The 20,241-nt window shown below is 32.7% G+C and overlaps 3 protein-coding genes across 4 annotated transcripts; 2 read left to right on the top strand and 1 right to left on the bottom strand.

Moving 5' to 3' along the window:
- Positions 1-1,248: 1,248 nt before the first annotated feature.
- Positions 1,249-3,065, top strand: LOC9305463 (peroxidase 45). The gene is made up of 4 exons (XM_002869346.2): positions 1,249-1,562; positions 1,720-1,908; positions 2,250-2,415; positions 2,508-3,065. The coding sequence occupies exons 1-4, from the start codon at positions 1,347-1,349 to the stop codon at positions 2,912-2,914; spliced, it is 978 nt and encodes a 325-aa protein (XP_002869392.1). The 5' UTR covers positions 1,249-1,346; the 3' UTR covers positions 2,915-3,065.
- Positions 3,066-7,062: 3,997 nt separating this feature from the next.
- On the top strand, positions 7,063-8,000 carry LOC9303437 (transcription factor bHLH146). Of its 2 annotated transcripts, XM_021018890.1 has the most exons (2): positions 7,099-7,204; positions 7,281-7,946. In XM_021018890.1, exons 1-2 carry the CDS (start codon positions 7,122-7,124, stop codon positions 7,780-7,782), a joined length of 585 nt encoding a protein of 194 aa, XP_020874549.1. In that variant the 5' UTR covers positions 7,099-7,121; the 3' UTR covers positions 7,783-7,946. The 2 variants fall into 2 exon arrangements, with proteins under 2 accessions (XP_002869391.1, XP_020874549.1); XM_002869345.2 differs by having other exon boundaries at positions 7,063-8,000.
- Positions 8,001-8,774: 774 nt separating this feature from the next.
- On the bottom strand, positions 8,775-14,533 carry LOC110226106 (ATPase 2, plasma membrane-type). Its single transcript, XM_021016721.1, has 15 exons — positions 14,148-14,533; positions 13,016-13,135; positions 12,679-12,915; positions 11,813-12,574; positions 11,603-11,725; positions 11,422-11,526; positions 11,175-11,319; positions 10,923-11,087; positions 10,580-10,818; positions 10,447-10,479; positions 10,273-10,354; positions 10,009-10,169; positions 9,739-9,912; positions 9,281-9,645; positions 8,775-9,190 (listed from the first exon to the last, which is right to left on the bottom strand). The coding sequence occupies exons 1-15, from the start codon at positions 14,187-14,189 to the stop codon at positions 9,097-9,099; spliced, it is 2,847 nt and encodes a 948-aa protein (XP_020872380.1). The 5' UTR covers positions 14,190-14,533; the 3' UTR covers positions 8,775-9,096.
- Between the last annotated feature and the right edge of the window lie 5,708 nt (positions 14,534-20,241).

Raw genomic sequence — 20,241 nt, 5'->3', positions numbered from 1 at the left:
TATTGGATATTTGAATATATATATATATATATATATATATATATATATTTGTTAAGAGTATATTTGATGTTTTCTTCATCCAATTTATAAGTTAGTAATGTAATGATATCATAATACCGTTTTTACAATTTAAATGGTTTCCAGATTTAACTTCATATATCTTGCCAAGTAAAATTTGTACGCATGGCCACCCAAAAGGTATAGTATTATGGTCCGGAGTTTAGGCATTATTGGGGATGGGTAAAATATTGAAATATCCATTGGCGAAATCTCTTGAATAAAAAAGGAAGCTTTGAACGCATGAAACCAAGATGTGGTTTTGGTTTCATATTTACATATAGGCATTTGTAAAAGTTTAGAATAAAATCGAGTTTATGTCAGAACCATTACCATTAAAAATGGATGATGAACAGTTTGAACAAAAAATTGTCACTCAAAAGTTAGAAGTCGGTTGATAGTTTCTTAAGACTAAACAATTCCTTATTAATATGCAATATAACGAAATATCAATAGTCTCTTTGTGAGTATATATATATATATATATATGACTAAGGTGTTAACTGGAGTACCACTAGATTGATTTCTTAACTAAAGTCTTATCCTATAGTATTTTCAATAATTTCACAATTGCAAGTACTTAATAAATAAAATAATTAATTAGTTAATTATGACAAGCTAGTCAACATCCGATCACATTCCACGTTGTAATTAAAGTTAAATTTTAAGGTAGATACTAATCATACTTGTAAAATGAATAAGATGAGTTCTTCTTCTTGTCACCTCTCGATCTTGTTTTATGTAGTTGGTGAGAAATGATAAAACTTGTAACATGCTACTGAGTTGTCAAAGACAAGCATCTATACTGTTATTAAAAAAGGCTAAGCATGTACATATATATACACACATATTGTAGTAACTATTCACATTTCTTTTAATAATTGTAACTAATTTCCGTATGCAGTGAACAATTTTGTACATTTAAAAGAAAACAATCAGTGTCTAGACCAATATAGACCAGACCACTACACATTACAGCTAATTTCTGGATTTACTTGATAATTAAGACAAATATAGAAAGATTAAAATACTAACTTGATGCCTCACCTTAGCCTCCTCTCAAGTTGTCAATATCTAGATGGAGTGTTACATCCACATTCCTAACAATTTCTACTCCTTATTTTAATATATCATTCAACAGATCATCATCAGAATAATCATCAAATCATTATTATATTTTAACTAGCCCAAATTGTACCATACCTATCAATTTAAATTTCTCTTTCTATCTACTATAAAAAGAGACTCTCTAAGAACTCTAAAGATTAAAACATTTGATTGAATTAGCCATGGAGAAGTATACTGCCCAAACCATCTTCTCCATATTTTCTCTTCTTCTTCTCCTTTCTTCATGTGTCTCTGCTCAGCTCCGGACAGGTTTCTACCAGAACTCATGTCCGAACGTCGAAGGCATTGTCCGTAACGCCGTCCGTCAGAAATTCCAGCAGACTTTTGTTACGGCTCCGGCCACTCTCCGCCTCTTCTTCCACGATTGCTTCGTTCGGGTAGGTTACAATATTTTCTTACAATATAAAATCTATTGTTGATCGAAATCTACGCAAAACGTCTAGATTTAGAGTTTAAGATGTTTCTCTTTCTATATATCATTTTCAAACAAAACATTATATTTACATACGTTCTTATGTAAATATGAATGTTTAGGGGTGTGATGCGTCAATAATGATAGCATCACCGTCGGAGAGAGACCATCCAGATGACATGTCATTGGCCGGAGATGGATTCGACACGGTGGTGAAGGCGAAGCAAGCCGTTGATAGCAATCCCAACTGCCGCAACAAAGTCTCATGTGCTGACATTTTGGCTCTCGCCACTCGTGAAGTCGTCGTTTTGGTATTAATATTTTTATTTATTTATTACAACATAAGTTAATATTCCTCTCTTTTTCCTTTAATATTATATAATGTCCGAGGTATTGAAAATTCGTTTTTTTCTACAGTATATATCGTTTTCATTTTTCTTGTGCGAAAAAGCTAATCATATCATTAAATATAAAAAAGCATGTTCTTGTTAGAAAAGTTACACTTTTTATTGGCGGTTTGTAGCCATTTAATACAAGTCCAAGTAACAACTTCACAGGTCATATAGTCCTAATAAAAATGTACTATTGATAGATTTTATAATAATAATAATAACAATAATAATCTGATGATTAAAACTAAACAAAATTGCAGACCGGAGGACCGAGCTACCCGGTGGAGCTAGGGAGGAGAGATGGCAGAATCTCCACGCAGTCCAGCGTTCAAAACCAACTGCCTCAGCCCGGTTTTAACCTAAACCAGCTCAACGGCATGTTTAGCCGTCACGGTCTCTCTCAAACCGATATGATCGCCCTCTCAGGTACCAAAACCGAACTTAACCGTTTATATTTTCTACTTTAATCAAATTCCAATTAAGATATAGTATTAATGTTATTGTGTTAAATAATTCAGGAGCACACACTATAGGATTTGCACATTGTGGAAAATTCACAAAGAGAATCTACAATTTTAGCCCTAGCCGACGTATCGATCCGACTATTAATAGTGGATACGTGATTCAGCTTAAGCAAATGTGCCCGATCGGAGTCGACGTACGAATTGCAATCAACATGGATCCGACCAGTCCACGTACTTTCGATAATGCTTATTTCAAGAATCTCCAACAAGGAAAGGGTTTGTTCTCGTCAGATCAAATCTTGTTTACAGATCAACGATCAAGATCTACAGTTAATACATTTGCCAATAGTGAAGGAGCTTTTAGACAAGCTTTTATCACAGCCATCACCAAGTTGGGTCGGGTTGGTGTTTTGACTGGTAATGCTGGTGAGATTCGAAGGGATTGTTCACGTGCCAATTAGTGATCTTGAGATTTTTTCTCTTTTATTCCTTGAGAGGATTTGTTTTTTTTTTTTTTTAATATAATAAAATTTAATTTCTTGTTGTTAAAATAAGGAGTTCAACAGTGTGAAAAATGGAAACTTGAATTAATAAGATGGATTTATTTAGTTTCTTTCTTTTCCTTTTGTTTAATGTTATAATAATTATGGTATTCCAGGGAGGATAGAAAAAATCAAAGAATAAAACTTGGATAGGTTTATTTCTGTTAAGATAATTGGAGAACAAAAGGTATATATTTTGTTGCAACATTTATAAAAGATTTGAAACAAGAAAATTACCAATTTATCTTGATAAAGTTATCAAAAATATTCACCGCTAAAATCTTTCCCTTCGCCTATAAAAGATGCACTATCCTCCTCAACCCTCTTTATTATGGCATAAAGGCAATTACTTTTGTATGTGCTAATTGCAATTGTTAGTTTGTTACCTTCGCCTACACTGGACTTACTGATTTGTTGCATTTATAATCGAGAGGCCCATTATTCTGGCCCAATCTAGAAGTACAAATAACAGCTTTCTGCTTCTTCTCTTTCTTTACTTGCGTGCGACCAATGTTTTCAAATTCGAACCGATTTGGCTAGTCAGTGTGATCTTTCGTTTGTGACCCAAACTTAAATGATTTATTTAGATAAATGATCATAAATCCTAATAAATAAATTATCAATGATAAAGCTGTAACTTAAAGTTTCAGATTTTGTACGTTTTGAGCAAAAATACCCTTAGCATTTTTTATAATCATATGTTAAGTATCGTACATATATGTTTTGCAGTTAAATGTTTAATAGTTATTTACTTGATTTAATACAAATTTATGGTTATAGTTTGGAATATTGTTAAAAACCTTGTCAAGCCTACTTGCATGTGGACCAATGGACCGACCAAACAAAGAAAAGTTTTGTTTTTGTAACGCATAGAACCCAATAATCTCATTCTCATATTTTTTGTTCGTACACTTTTGAGTTCCTTTTTTGGCAAAACAATAAAATTTCATGTTCCTGCTTTACTAAATGTTAAGTTAAAAGAAATGTTTGACAAAAAAAAGGGAAGAAAATGAAAAGAACAAGAAAAAAAGATGTGAAGGAGGATGAGACTCGTAGTTGCAATTCCTACCAAATACAAGGAAATCTTTACTGCACTTTCCTTGTCCTCTTCTTAAATTTCTATTACATTATTTGTACTAGAAAACAGTTTAATTTTATATAAAGATTCCTGCCAAATAGTTTGACATTATAATAATGTGTCCTTCGTTTTTAATTATTTAATGTCAAATGCCCTTCGTTTCTCGTTTTAGTGATATATATAACTATATAAGGTATGTTTTACTAAGAACAACAAAAATAAATGTGTTTTTGTTACATAAAACTCAGAGAGCTAGACAATCAAAAATCTCTATCGATGGAACAAAGAATACAGGTTGTTAAGCCACTAGACGTACAATACGTGGGAGTGCAAAAAATAAAATAAAAATGGTTAAAAAAAAGGGTACCTGGATTTTATGTGTTTCTGTCATCGATAAAAATAGAACGGTAATCTTGTCTTTTTTTCGTCATCTTTTCTTAAGATCTCTTTATGACAATTACTACTATAGTCTATAGGTATAAAGTATGAGTAGTTTACTATATTCTCATCATACGTTAGATTATAATAATTTAAAAAAATATAAGCACACAGTTTTATATTAAACCTCCTTTTTAAAAATCACTTTTATATATCCTCTAGATTTGATCGTAATGCTAAAGTTTTGATCACGAAGACAGGACATTAATTACATTTGAGATATAGTATAGGCGTTGTTTTTTTTTTTTTTTTGTGACTCTCAATAAACGAAGGTGTTGTAGAAAGAAATGTTAAATGGTGAGTGCACGTGGGGACATTTGTGAAAATAGCTCCAAACTAAGAATAAAAACAAAACACTCGAATTCAAACCCACATGAGATGTGTCCCTCCCAAATCCCAATCCAAGCCATATCTCTTTCTCCTCTATCTGGGTCCGCTCTCATATTATTGTTGCTTACACATATTTATTTCAGTTAAAATAATTCAAAAAAAGCTTATATATATAAAGAGAACACAAAATTGAAGAACAGCACAAACAAGTCATAAACATGCCATCTACAATATTCGATAGAAATCTCCACAGACTTTGTACAATTTATTCTGACAGTTTTGTACGATTTCCTGTGGTTCATACAGACAAAATAGTTCAATATTTTAATATTATTGGCATTAGTTGGTTGTATTCATTGCTTCTTTATATTTTTATGTAAAGATACTATTGAACAATTACGAATCTGTTTTTACCTAGCTTGATTGTGTGATTGTAAAGAGTTACATTTAATTCTGTCATTTTTTCAACGTGGATCGTTAAAATAGTCAAAGGTGGAAAATCAAGCAAAATTCCAAGAAACTTTTATGATTATATGCATTATTGTCCAATGTCTACTATAGGTGTGAATATCTAGTATCTATCTATTGGTAATTTCGTATGCGCATCTATTAGTTTGCATCTCTTTTTCTTTCTCCTATTAGATTGATATCATTTATTTTGTTTTCAACTATAAAATTCCTCTACCTTTGTATATATGTATATTTTAAACTAATAGTACTATTTAATATGATTTCAGTATAGTCGAATACCTTAAATCTATTTGTATTTGAATACAAGTATTAATTGCATCTAGATGGTTACCATTAACACATGTTTTCCACATTCAATCAAAGATTATGGGATTGCGTTAAAATATAATAAGAGAAAACATCACATTTCAACAAAAATAAGAAATAATTTACATTAGAGAAAGCAATTTTCCTTGCTGCATTAATTGATAATCTACTAACCCTTGACTTTTTTTGTGTGGTAGGATGAAGAACACAACAAAATCAAGATGATCCCATTCAGTTTTTGCTGTTAACAACAAAAGCTAGTAACGTGTATATTGCATGTATTAGGCACTATAGATTAAGAGACAACTTGTAATGTCTCAAACCGCCCATGTTTAGTAGTTGTAGATATTTTTTGGACATTTTATTTATTATATATACACACTATTATATATTAAAATATCTCGGTATATATTAAAAAGGAAATAAATGAGTAATACGCAGACTTTCATATCATATCAAAAGTTACCTTTTGTGTCAACATAAACTATATTTATCAATTTACAAATCCTATAGGGAAAAAAAATTCATAAGGCCAAAATCAAAAGGCCAAAAGTCCTCGACAAATAAAACATGTATTAATAACCAAAATTTTGACTACATTTGCATATTAACTTAATGTCCATATATATAGTAAAGAAACTTGTATCTACGTTATATTAATTGCAGTGGTCAGAAAAATTCGAATTCAAAGATGTTTCGATGTTTTACAGATCACCGATTGAACTACCGCTAATTATAATCAAATTTATTTTTAGCAAGTTACCATCTGTATCCAAAGATCGCAAAATTAAATTAGTGGATAGTGAAACCAAATTCATCACACATGCAGCATAAAACAAAATAGAAAGGGTCAAATGGTATATACGCGGGAGATTTATGATAATATTGGGAGAAATGACATAGATTGATCAAATTAATTAGGAGATTGAAGGAGATTGGTCCAAGGACACATACACATGCATACATGTATATACAAAGTGTGTGTGTGTGAGTGAGAGAGAGGGGTTAAGAGGAGAGGAACATGTGAAGGCATTAAGAGAAGGTGGGGTTTTGTATTGATGTCTTGTTCTTGGAATGGAGCCACATGGTAAGAGGGTCTCTCAAAGCACCTCTTTAGGGGTAGTTGTGATGCAGCCAAATTAGAGCTCTTGCATGTGACTCCATGTGTTTTTTCTTCCCTCAGCCATTATTATTCCCAAATTCTCCTTTTCTTCCTTTTCTCTCTTTATGTATATATGTATATATATATATATATATATATACACTCTCTTTCCTATTATTCTCTTCATGTATTTTTTTTTAATTCTATATTTTTGTTTTCGTTTATTTAAAAAGAAAATATTATTATACAAAAATTACAAATATTTGTTGACGATATTCGTAGTCCTTTGTTTTTTAAAATATGTCTCAAAAAAAGAATACTATTAACTACGACTTTTAAATCGTCTTGTGTTTTGTACGTGAACGAAAAATAATAGCACTCCCAAACATATTACCTCATATATGTATACAAAGAAAATTAACTTCAAAATAAGTTCTACAACTTTACTTTATACATCATCAACGCTTGTTATATACAAACAAACGTAGGACCCCTCTCTTCTCTTTCTCTGTCTCTCTCATATTCTAAGTTTGCTATATATGTAACTTTCTCCCTTGTAGACTTTCCTTTGCAGCAAAAATAGTTTCTCATATGGAGAGGCAAATCATAAACAAGAAGAAACGAGTATTTTCTCTTGAACCAAACAAGAACCCTAGTGCAGTTTTCACGAGAAAATACACAAGCCACTTGGTTCCTGCACTCAAGAAGCTCAACCTGAACAAGAACTCTTCAAAACAAACCGTGAAGCATGAAGTAGACATGGCTTTGGCTTTGTCTGCTCAAGAATTTGCATGGAGCCGTTTCTTGCTACAGAAGCTATCGTCCTCGACGAATCCAACCACTACTACTTCTTCTTCCGATGGAATTCGGATTCTCGAAAGATCCGATAAAGAAGGCCGAAACGAAGGAGAGATAGAGGAGAAACTGAGGGAATTGCAGAAGCTTTTGCCAGGTGGAGAAGAGATGAATGTAGAAAAAATGTTGAGTGAGATTGGTAATTACATTAAATGTCTTGAGTTACAGACGATTGCTCTCAAGTCCATTGTTCAAGATAGTATTTGACTTTTAGTTTAAGTGTGTAATTTAAAGTTTGTTTTATGTTTTATTTTTAAACGAAAATCATCTTGTGTGTTTTTTCTCTTAATTTCTTCAAGAACAGGAGCATGTATTAGTGTTTTCCTTTTCCTATCCTTAATTAATCATGGTTACGGAAATACCTAAAATACCATACATGGCTGTTAATACATCTTATAAAAATCGATAAAAATCTGATTAAAATTTATATTGTTGGTCACTTGGTTGTAATGCCAAATAGACGACGATGCATGTGTTGCCTAAATCAAATTCTTATGTTTTGTCTTTTTCCCCTTAATTTATCATTTTAATGTTCCCCTTAATGCATGTGTTGCCTAAATCAAATTCTTATGTTTTGATTATAATTTATCATATGCTGACAAACTTTGTGTATATATTTTTATAACTACAATTTTTTTTCTCCTTTAGCCAAAACATATGAACTTTCAACTACAAAATCTTCAATTAAATAAAGCTACACATTTGTAGAGATCGCCAAAATGTTTTAGCAACAGTGTGCACCATTAAAAAGTAAAACAAAAATTAAGACTAATATTGCTTACCAAAAATTCGATGAGTAAGAAAAAAACGTCGAAAAATATAAATATCTAAAAAGGAGGAAGTCAGATGACATATGTGTAAACTCTGAAAGTCGTAAGTCGTAACATTGATTTGAAGTCATCATCCATATCTTTGCACGTGTCTCACAGTCACTCGCACTCATCCAAATCTCTCTATTTCTCTTAAGATTCTTCTATCCGTACTACTTCCACACAACTTGTCTCATGTCATGTTTTTAATGGCATTTTAAAGGATTGTGTTGTTTAATTGATTTTGGTTTCAGTGAAAAAACAAAGAAATTTTTTATGGATTATTTCCCCTTCTTTACATCAAACTAATTTCCCTTTTAAAAATGCAAATTGTTTGTTGTAATAACCTTTTATTTTTGTTTGGTTTTTTGGTACTGTTTATAAACGTAATTAAGCCGGAAGAAAATTTGTATTAAGTAAAAGAAGAAGATTAAGATTACATAGGCCCATGGAATAAGAGCAAAGAAGAGAATGTGCATGTGCCAAATGCCAACCACAAAGGCATGCCTTGTTTCTTCAAAAAAGCAAATTTTGCAAAATTACAGATTTGAGAAACAAGAACACTAACAATAAGATTTGGGAAGAGTTATGGCAATAAACAAAGATCTCTCCCTATGTAAATAATCATCATAAGAGGTGGTGAAGAAAAAGAAAAAGAAAAAAAAAAAAGACAAAACAGGAGAAGATCGAAGATCAATCATGTTTGGTTTTACTACACAGTGTAGTGACTGGGAGTTTCAATGTCCAAGCCCTTTAGCTTCACTACTGATTCAACGTGTCCCTTGAGTGTGTGCAGCTCTCTAAGCCTGTTTAACATATAAATCATTCAATTAGTGTTTAATTCCAACAAAAGAATATACTTAGATCAAAAGAATCGGTGTGATCGGTTTAATTACCTAGCGATCTCAGCTCTTCTCTTGGCTTGCTCTGCGATCTCAGACAACTCTCTGTAACTTCCTTTCTCAGGGAAGATGTTAACAGCTTCTTTTGGCTGTAAACCGTGAAGTGTTCTTTGAGCAAGTGCCCATTGAGCCTCTCTCTCTTCTTTTCCGTAATCTTTCTTCATCGTGAAAGCCGTCTTGTTCTCAAACAAGTTGAGCCACGCCTTTCCACTCAAGATGTATCGAATGGCAAACTTGAAAACGTCCAATGGAAAGTATGTGACAATACTGTATAGCCAGATCACACCAGCCCATCCCCATCCAATACCCCTAATCTTTGCAAATTCCCAGTTGGCATAAACCGCAATCAAAGTTGCAATCTGCGTTTGAAAGAACGAATGGATTCAACTAGTGTTTTCTTTGAGAATCTTTTTTTACCCATTAAGAAGTCCCTTAGGTTTTGATGATCTTACCAGTTGTGCAATGAGGAAAGCAATCATCAATAAAGCCCCAGGACGTTCAACAAATGACCAACTCCTTGATCTCGTAACGAAGATCAGAGCTTGACTAATGATACTAACTTGTAGATACACAGCTCCCATTAGCTCGTGGTTATTGTCCCTAATGGACCTCACACCGAATGTGTCCTGTGAATCCAAAGTGAAATTTTACTTTACAACTCTAAACAAGAACCTAAGAAAAACCTTATGGAAAGAGAAAGTAATTAGCTCAGTCGTATGTACCGAGAAAAAGTCAGTCTTGTGCGCAGCCCAGAAGAAAATAACAGTCATGATGGCTTGGTATCCTCCTAGAACGACTCCAGTGGCAAAAATTTCTTTAAGTTTCCAGCTATCAGGTGTGGGAGATGGCTTAACTCTGTCCTTTGAGATTGTCATGATGGTACCTATAAGATTAAGGTAGCAACATAATAGCAAAAGATATAAGTAAACAGTTATGAAAAGGTTAACAGATTTTGAGTTTTATAGAAAAGGACAGCCATTGCTCACCATCGTTAAGAATGGCAATGATCAGAACCATGAAAGCTGAGAAGTCAAATTCCCATATCAAAGCAATAAGCATGAAACCAAACTGCAAAAAGTTACAAAGCAATATGATCAGCAAACTATTAATCCAAGATAAAACCAACAAGGCCAAGAACTCAAACGGAGTTATATGCATACCACAATACGGATGGTGATTGAGACTGCATAGATCTGTAACAAGAGAGAAAAAAGAGAACAGAGTAATTAGTTTCAATTGCAAGCAGGCAATTGGTTGGAATAAATTACAAATGAAAAACAGGAGAAGACGCACAGTATAGTTCTTCATTCTCTGGAAAATAGCTCTGCTGGTGAGAACAGCACTGATAATAACGCTGAGTCCAGGCTCAGTGAGCACGATATCTGAAGCACCCCGAGCAGCATCTGTAGCATCAGCCACAGCAATACCAATATCAGCTTTCTTTAGAGCAGGGGCATCATTGACACCATCACCAGTCATTCCAACAATATGCTTCCTCTCCTGCAACTTTTTCACAATTTCGTATTTGTGCTCTGCAATAACAAACAAGGAAGCTTAGATCTAACATCACAACCTTTGCAATGAACATATAGTGAGGTTTATTATAATCCAAAACAATAAATAAGTAGATTGTAACCTGGGAAGACTCCGGCAAATCCATCAGCCTTTTCAATCAACTCCTCAACAGGAATGGATGCAAGGTTTGCGTCTTTGTGTGTACCAAGAAGAGCCGAAGATGGATACATGTTTGTTCCCATTCCAAGTCTGCGACCAGTTTCCTTACCAATAGCAAGTTGGTCACCTGGCCACATATGTCGTCCAAGAGAATGTTAGGGGGGACATGTAAAGGTGTATAGTTAGCACAAGATAGATGGGTAGGCAAATGTACCAGTGATCATCTTAACATTAACACCGAGATTCAAAGCCCGTCGAATGGTTTCGGCACTGTCATGTCTTGGGGGATCAAAAAGTGGCAACAAGCCAACAAATTCCCATGGTGCACCTGGGCTTTCCTTTGTTTTCTCTGGCACCACCTAAAAAGGAAATAAGAAGACAAACAGTTGAACATTTGTTTCCACTGAGAAAAGAAATACAAAAAAAGACTGGAACTATGAGTACTAATGGCGAATAAGTACCTGGCGAGCAACAGCCAACGACCTAAGACCACGCTCGGCATACTTGTCAATAATGGAGAGCACCTTCTTGCTAAGGTCATTGCTGGCTTTGGCAAGTTCGAGGATCTGTTTGGAGAATCAAATTAGTATAAATTGGAAACATAAAAAAAGACATTAGCTTGTAAGGTTGAAAATCCATTACCTGCTCAGGAGCACCTTTACTGACTCTGTGCCAGTTACCATTACCGTCAATGTAAGTCAAAGCAGTTCTCTTATCCACAGGATTGAAGGGAAGGAAGTGAACCTCCCTAATTCCAGCTCGAGCCTGCGAAAATACCAATTAAACATAAGAACTTGTTTCTTGGAACCTCAGTAAAACTATAAATGTAATTCGAACAGGAAAAGATTATACCTCCTTTGGATCAGCAAGCATCCCAACCATGGCTGCATCAATGGCATCCTGGTTCTCAACCCTGGAAGCCATAGCTGCAAATAATAGGACTTGATCTTTCTCCACACCCTTGCAGAAAACCTCAACCAAGTTTTTATCCACACTCAACTTATTGAGGGTTAGTGTCCCGGTTTTGTCACTGCACAGGACATCCATTCCTGCCATCTCTTCAATGGCAGTCATACGCTTGGTGATGGCACCTTGCTGAGACAGCCTGTGAGACCCAATAGCCATGGTCACAGACAAGACCGTGGGCATAGCAATGGGGATACCACCGATCAAGAGGACCAAAAGGTTATCAATTCCATCTCTGTACTTTCGGCGTTGAATCGGGTACATGACGATGATCTCAATCACCATACCGATAGCAATGGAACAGATACAGAAGTTTCCAATGGCTGTAAGAACCTTCTGGAAATGTCCAACTTGGTTGGTGCTGTCGACAAGGTGAGCAGCTTTACCGAAGAAGGTGTGAACCCCTGTGGCAATAACAACCGCCTCGATTTCTCCTTGTTTGCAGGTTGAACCAGAGAAAACTTCTTGACCTGGGTGCTTGGTTACAGGAAGGGACTCTCCAGTTAGAGCAGATTGGTCAACCTTTAAAGGATCACCTTCAAGTAGACGAGCATCAGCAGGGATAATGTCTCCCAATTTAATGCTAACAATATCTCCTGGGACAAGAATAGCAGCTTCTTGTTCACTCCATTTTCCATCCCTAAGAACCTGAAACAGAAAAACAACACAACAAGAACCAAAACATTAGCTCTAGGTAAAATAAGAAAAGTTTTGTTTAACAACTTTACACCATTCTCTTATCATATCTATACCTTGGTTTTAGGAGCAAGACCAGCCATAAGAGCAGCGGCAGCATTACCGGCATTGTTTTCTTCGATAAAACTGATGGTAGAGTTGATAACCAACAGACAGATGATACCGACAAAATCCTGCCAATCCGGAGGCCTACCATCACCGTTGGCCAAAGCAATGGCCATGATTGCAGCCATTTCCATGACCCATGAAAGTGGATTCCACATAAACCCCAAAAACTTGAGAATTTTGCTTTCCTGTCAAAAATTCATTGTGCAATACCCAAGACACTCAGTAACAAACAAAAAGAGACCAACTAACTTCAATATCTGAAAGAAGATAAATGCAAATTCAGACCTTTTTCTCTTCGAGCTTGTTGGGGCCAAAGATCTGAATCCTGTCTTCCCCTTCCTGCGTTGTCAATCCTTCCCTTGAACATTTTAGCTGCTGGAAAACTTCCTCAATCGGAATTTTTTCCTGAAAAATCAAAAGCAAATTCGATCAGATAACCAAATTCAAGTAACTCAAACATTCACAAACACACAACTGGTTCTAAATCTTCAGAAGGAGAAACCTTTTTTAGTAAAAGAAAGAACTTGATGGATCTACTCTGTTCATAAGTATTATTTTAAAAGATCACATAGTTGAAAAAGTCGTTGACTAAGTTCGGTGACAGTGAAAGATTTTTGGCGGGGGGGAAATTCCGGTGGTGAGGTGGGGACCGCCACCACCGACCAACGTGATTACGACGTGAAACACACGCGCCGCGAGATTCCCTAACTTTCCGGCGTAAAAATCGAGGCTTGGTCGCGTAAATACAGTCCAAGTTATGTAAAAGTAGCATTTTTAAATTATTGTCCCAAGAAAACTCACAAAAAAAGTTACGTCTGCACAAAAGATGTGTTCTTTTTTGTTGGTTGCTAAAGACAGAGAAGTTAAACGTACCACGGAAAGGTACAACAACAAAAAAATAAGAATCCGAACTTCGTGTTAAGTAACAGATTGAATAAAGTCATAATTATTTTTTCTAAGTTTCACCAGAATTAATTCTTACTATTTCTTTGTCCTAACCAACCAAAAAAAAAAAAAGACAAAACTTTGTACAAGTAGGTTTGGACTTTATTGAGACGTAGCTAGCTCCACCACTGAAAAGAGACTCTGTTTTCTTATCTTTTTTTGAATAAGATCACATGCTTAGATCTACTTTTTCTTATGAACAAACTCTTCATGTACTCCAAACGTTTCTTAGACTTAATTACTACCCAGAAACAATTTTTCATACAAAAACCAGTTTTAAAATTAAATCGATTGAAATGTGTATATAAAAAAACGAAACCAAAACCAGAGTAATCCAAAATGAGAGTAAATAGTAACCAAGCAAAGGCTTAAAGCCACCAAGTGTATACAGATCTATTCTCATTCAAGCAAATCATCGAGCAGGTTGTGAGCATAATATAAACAGAGACATAAACAGAGAAAAATGGTATACCAGATCAACAGTCTCGTTCTTGATATCTTCGAGACTCGACATCTCTCACACCACTCCTTCACTGAAAAAAAAAGCCCTCCAAGACCGGCGAATTAGTACTCAAAACGACAGCTTTATCCGCCGTTTCACTCGATCATACGTATTCCGGCGAGAGAAAGAAGGAGAGGAGGAGATATTAGGTGGTTCTGTTGCAGAGTCGATACGAGTCCTCTTTTTATAAGCCACTAAAAACGACGAATTTCTCCGCCGTTTTGGTTCTTCTTTGTGGGTCCCATCGTAACAAGTAGTCTCTCTATATTTGTTACCCTTTTTATTTATAAGTTTGGTGCCTCTTTAAGTTCTTAATCACCCTTTGACCGTTGATTAGTTGTAAAATATTTTGGCTTCTCATTATGAATGAACCCGAATCAAAATTTTAATATTTGTGGATCCTAAATTTCACTTAAATTATGGACTAAATTAGTTATTTTAGAGAACAAATTTTTCTACCGTTAATAATTTCCATCTTTTTAATTTTTTTTTATGTTTTATAGTTTGAGAAAGGACTCTTAGGAGGAAGTAGCTTATAAGAGAAACTAATTTGGAATATCTCTTTTTTTAATTACAAGATCATAGACTTTGGTGTTTTTTCTCTTGTCATGAATCATTATATCAAGAAAGAAATATTTGGTGGAGGTGTACACTGCTTGGATTTTTAATTAAATTTTGACTAAGGGAACATACTACTTGCTGCTTAGCCTGTCCTCTTCTTCATATTTTTTGGGGACACCTATTAGGTTTTTTTTTTTTTGGTAAAAGGTAAAGATTTATACCATTTTTAGTTTTTTACAGAGAACAATGACAACAAAGAAAACAGATAGACCCAAAAACTACTACAAAGACAACATTACCAAGAGGCCACAAAAACGATAGAGAAACAAAGGGAGGATCACACTTTGGTAGAGGAAGACACAAACTAACAACATTGCCGCAAGTAAACCGCGATCCGAAGCCAGTCCTCAAAACCTTGGATGGAGCGGAGCAATGACACCTATTAGGTTTTATTTTAAGAAAGATATTTCATTCTGAAAAATTCAACTAAAACTATATTTTCTTACAAAATCGTTTTCGAACTGCTTTAGGTCCGTTTGTTCTAAATTTGGTCTTCCGGTAAGCAAAGCAATAATGGGTTACTTCGATTTTGTTTCCATTTTTTCTTTCTCTACCATACATATACTACTCCAAACCAAAACACTTTAATCTTGAAATTTTGGCAGAAATGCTTATAACAAAACTACACACCTTGATGAAGCAGGTAAGAAAACTAGTTTGTTTATTATTTTTAAACATTTTATTAATTGTTGTGGATGGTAATTAGTTATACGGCGTATAACACAAAAGAATATGTCGGGTTCTGCATTGACTCGGAATCAACTTGGATGGGTTTTAGAAGTTATTGAAGATTTGTCGAATAATTTAAATTTATATAGTTATTTGTGGCCCTAACGGCGATAATGAAAACATTGGCCCTTCCAAGGTGTGCCTCATGGCAAGGTCAGCAATGGGAACGATGTCACATGTTAATAATTGAATAAATACCATAGTGTTAATTAAATTTGTTCCCTGTGAAGATATACAGAGAAATTGACTTTTGATTGTGATGGGTCCCCCAATAATGCAAGTTCGTCATTTCCAACTCCTCTACGTTTTAACTTCTTAGGATTCATGTCCTAAGTGTTTAAGTCTAAACAAACGCTCATAAATTAGGTACAGAGAATATGTACATGATAAGAAAATCATTTCTTTTAAAAAAAAAATCATTTCCTTTTTTTTTTTCTTTTTTTTCAAAAATAATGGATAAAAAACTTGTAAACAAAATGGTTTATCTATCACATTTTTTTTTATCATTAGGGATTTTTTGTATATTATTTAAAATATATATTATTGTATACAGTAACATACTATACATGATATATATATATTGTATATTATTGTATATCATGTTATTTATTTGAATAAAATACAAAAAGACATCACTTATTTATTTTACAGTTTGCCACAATATTTGTTTACCAAGTTTGCTAATAGTTTTGGTTATCTAGTAAATAAGTTCACTATGTGTTTAATTTTGCAGCTCAATGAACCTTACAAAATTAATTGCCAAAATTTAAAATATAACTATATAAGATACAATATATTATCATCTAGTTGACTTAAATGACTCTTACAAACATATTTAAAAATTATCTTGTCACATATATAAAGAAAAGAGGCAATATATAAAAGAACATCTGAATAGCCATATATCATATAACTACTAGCTTAGTCCTAAAAATAATCAAGGAGTTTACAGTCGCATACGTACATGACTGAAAAATGAAAACCCATTTTGTTGACCTCTTTAGTACAAATTTTTGCAACCATTCATTTTTTTCAAAAGTTGCCCTTTCATTTATGTTAGAAGTCTTCATTTTGACTTGGTATATTCTTCTATTCATTTTGTCTTCGACTTTACAACCTGCATACAATTTTGTTATTTTGTATATATATGCTAGAGCTTGACTTCATTATAGATTAGATATATCTTTTTTTTTTTTTTTTTTTTTGGCAAACAGACATATCTATAAATCTATATACAACATTAAATATGAAACTCTATTATGTAACAACGTGTATAGCCGATTATTTGTCCAACTCCAGAACCTCGCTAGATAATCTTTATGATTAACGTCACATATAATCATGGAACCCATATAGAGAAAAGAGAAAACTAATACAGTCTGTAATTACCGTGAAAATTATTTGATTTAAATGATTACTAGAAGGTAGCGTGGACTATGAGCTTGCAATCACGCTTGTCAATTAGATCATTGGTCTTAGAAATAGTCCTCAAAATTAACATAATCTTTGTATTTTAGAACTTCATTACTGTAAAATTGTATGGTAAATGTTGCCATTTCGTGATTTTACAAATTTATATTTGAAAGAAAATCTATGGGTTATTTTTTTACCATAATGATTAATTCATACATTATAATTCTATCATAAGATTTATTTTATATATTCCACGGTTTTCTAGTATTATTAAATAGAAATATAGATCGTTAAGCAATATATCTATAGTTTTAGGTATCTCTCTAGTTTCTCCATTTGACATTTTTTCATTAGTTATATATAAAATTCGTGAACTCCCAAGAATATCACTATCGTGAAGGCAATGTAAAACTGTTTTGTAGTATATACTAGATTTTAACCCGCGGGGCTATATTTTCTTAAAAAAATCAAAATGTAATTTGTTTGATAGATTATTTTGATTGTTAATTTTAGGATTTCACCCGTGGTATACGATCTTTTATAAATATCAACCCAAACTCGTCCCATCATATTACCCGTCCCGTGAAATTAAACATTATTTAGTTATTTTTCTTTTTAATAATACTTTTATTTAAAAGCTATATAATTCAAGTCAATTTAAAAATTTCTTTTAAATGGTTCCCATAAGATATATATACATATATATTAAATTTGTATAGAGTTGAAATAATATTAATATTACAAATTTTTTATATAATTTAAATATTATAAATATTTTTAAAAATATGTAATATATATTTTTTGTTATTGAATAAGAGGATATTATGTGTAAGAAATGTAGAAAATAAGAGTTTAATATTTTTATTATGGAGTCGCAAAAAAAATCTTTTATTTCTATACATGTTATTCATTTATTAATAATAAAAGAAAACAAATCCTTTAAATTAGATATTAACTAAAATAAACGCACCATAATTACTTATTAAGTAACAACCAATAAATTTCACCAAAAAATAGGTAACAACCAATAAATTTTAAACGCAGTAATTAAAGAATGAGATATTAAAAAAAAAATATCAAATAAGATATAAGAATCTTAAAATAATTGAACATCTAAATAATTTAATTGTTAGTGTCGATTTTAATGCCTTCATTAATGTGGATTTTTTTTTTTTACAGAGAAATATTTTCTAAAGATTATCACATTAATGACTCAGAAAATTAAGGAAGATATGAATTTATGATTCTCGAAATCGTATTGGTAATATCTTTAATTAATATTTTTCAAATTTAAATAATTAATGCCAATGGCATTCATCCGTAAATAAGATCCAACTCCAGGATTTATTTGCTAAAAGTCATCCAAAAATGTATATATAGATATGGGAAAAAACCCAAAAAAATCATGATCTATTTTTTATTTGGATGTTTAATACACGTATTTTTTTTGTTGTAAAAAAAATACACAAACTAATTAAAATGTACACATTAATACTCAAAAAAATTAAATCTTGTTATTTTCATACTTATTATTTCAAAACAAAAACAAAATTTCAATTTTACCCTTATCACCTGAATTTTGTTTTAATTTTTAATCCACATTGCTTTTGGTTCTCTTTTAATCGAAACAAACCGGAATCAAAACCGGTTATCACCACCACCAAAATTTGTTGTTGTCGTGTTAAGCAACTCCGATGAGATCCATCGGCGAGACATGATGGTTGAGAGAGAGAACCAAATTGAGCTTTTGCTTCGACTTTATTTGAATTTTAGATTATAACTTCGTCACCCGATTACAACTTTTTCTTCTTCACCCATTTTTATCGAGAATCATCCCGTTTGGAATGAATTCAGACTTTGATTTTGCAGAGAATTTGCAAATCTAAATGAAACTGAAAATTAGAGTAGACAAATCTCATTTTCAATCGCAAATTAGAGGAGCATACAACGAGGGTAGACAAATCTCTGTTTCAATCTCAAATTACATGTTTATGTGTAATGAGTCTTTTAATGAATTTTTGTAATTTTAGGGAAGATTCGTTAGTGTAATTGGTTTAATTGTATTCTTCTTTTTCGTTAGTGTTGCTTTTGATAAGCTAGGGACGTGGAGAGGCAGAGAGAAACATGTGGAGATGGAACCCAATGAGGAGCAGAACCATGGCCACATGTTCCCACCAGCTTCTCCTTGTTCTTAGAGAAGGATTTGCAAAGGAAAGAGTCGGTGGAGTGGGTGAACATGGTGTTGGGAAAGCTCTGGAGCTGGGATTGAGAACTGGTTTGTTGGACTAAGAAAGCTCATTGGAGTTGCTTAACATGACAACAACAAATTTTGGTGGTGGTGAACCGGTGATAACCGATTTTGATTCTGGTTTGATCCGGTTTAAAGATAACCAAAAGCTATTTAGATTAAAAATTTATAAAAAAACTAGGTCAGAGCCCGCGGTGCTACCGCGGGGAAAAGTATTCGTTTACAATTATTTTTGATTTGATTATTAATATTGTGTGTGTTTTATTGTTTTGATTAGCGAAAACTTAAAAAAAGGAAGTAAGATCTCAAGAAAATATATGATTAACATTTGATATATAATTCGATTTTGAATTATGGAGTTTTTTTAAGATTTTACTTGTAAATAAAGTAAGTAAGATTGTTTGGGCGAGAAATTAGATATTTGTGCAGAAAAAATATTATTAAGATCTCAGAAAATTAATTTTGCATAATCTTATTTCCATAAACTCTTGAACGAAATTATCCTTTTTGTTAGGTAATTAATTAATGCTTTTTCGTAATTAATGTTTTAGTGTCGTTTTTTTTCGATTTGTACATTTTTTAAACTTTGTAATTATAGTTATGTTTCAAAGATCCGTTTAGGATGTTTTCGGGTCATTTTTAATTTTTTTTTAATTGTAACCCGACCCAAGTACATTTGTACTTCTCTTTTAGTAGTATAGAGACTAAGATGATAAGTGTAAAATTGGAATTTTATTTTTGTTTTGAAATGTATGAAAATAATAATATTTAATTTTTTGAGTATTAATTTGTTCGCTTTAATTAGTTTGTGTATTTTTTTCAATAAAAAAAAAATATAGATATTAAACGTCCAAATAAAAAATAGATGAGAATTTTTTTGGATTTTTTCCTCTATATATATGCTGTCGCAATTTCATAAAAATAGTCTTCTATGAAAAGGAAATATAAAATATATAGCACACAATATTTGACGTATTAATTCGAGTAAGAATCTTATTAGCACGTACGGTCATAAAGAAGAACACACATGTATATCGGTTACATCATTGACTT

The sequence above is a fragment of the Arabidopsis lyrata genome (assembly GCF_000004255.2).
Source record: "Arabidopsis lyrata subsp. lyrata unplaced genomic scaffold ARALYscaffold_7, whole genome shotgun sequence".
In the NCBI taxonomy this organism is placed as follows: Eukaryota; Viridiplantae; Streptophyta; class Magnoliopsida; order Brassicales; family Brassicaceae; genus Arabidopsis; species Arabidopsis lyrata.
Note: the sequence above shows the minus strand (reverse complement) of the source record. Positions and strands in the feature narration are given on the sequence as shown.

What these genes read in the sequence shown, in the direction of transcription:
- LOC9305463 (XM_002869346.2), top strand. Translation starts at nt 1,347, where the DNA reads ATGGAGAAGTATACTGCCCAAACCATCTTCTCCATATTTTCTCTTCTT. An exon ending in CTCGTGAAGTCGTCGTTTTG is followed by an intron (nt 1,909 to 2,249) that starts GTATTAATATTT and finishes ACAAAATTGCAG; the next exon opens with ACCGGAGGACCGAGCTACCC. An exon ending in CGATATGATCGCCCTCTCAG is followed by an intron (nt 2,416 to 2,507) that starts GTACCAAAACCG and finishes TAAATAATTCAG; the next exon opens with GAGCACACACTATAGGATTT.
- LOC9303437 (XM_021018890.1), top strand. Translation starts at nt 7,122, where the DNA reads ATGTATACAAAGAAAATTAACTTCAAAATAAGTTCTACAACTTTACTT. An exon ending in CTTGTTATATACAAACAAAC is followed by an intron (nt 7,205 to 7,280) that starts GTAGGACCCCTC and finishes TCTCCCTTGTAG; the next exon opens with ACTTTCCTTTGCAGCAAAAA.
- LOC110226106 (XM_021016721.1), bottom strand. Translation starts at nt 14,189, where the DNA reads ATGTCGAGTCTCGAAGATATCAAGAACGAGACTGTTGATCTG. An exon ending in AGAACGAGACTGTTGATCTG is followed by an intron (nt 13,136 to 14,147) that starts GTATACCATTTT and finishes TTGATTTTTCAG; the next exon opens with GAAAAAATTCCGATTGAGGA. An exon ending in CTTTCCTCATTGCACAACTG is followed by an intron (nt 9,646 to 9,738) that starts GTAAGATCATCA and finishes TTTCAAACGCAG; the next exon opens with ATTGCAACTTTGATTGCGGT.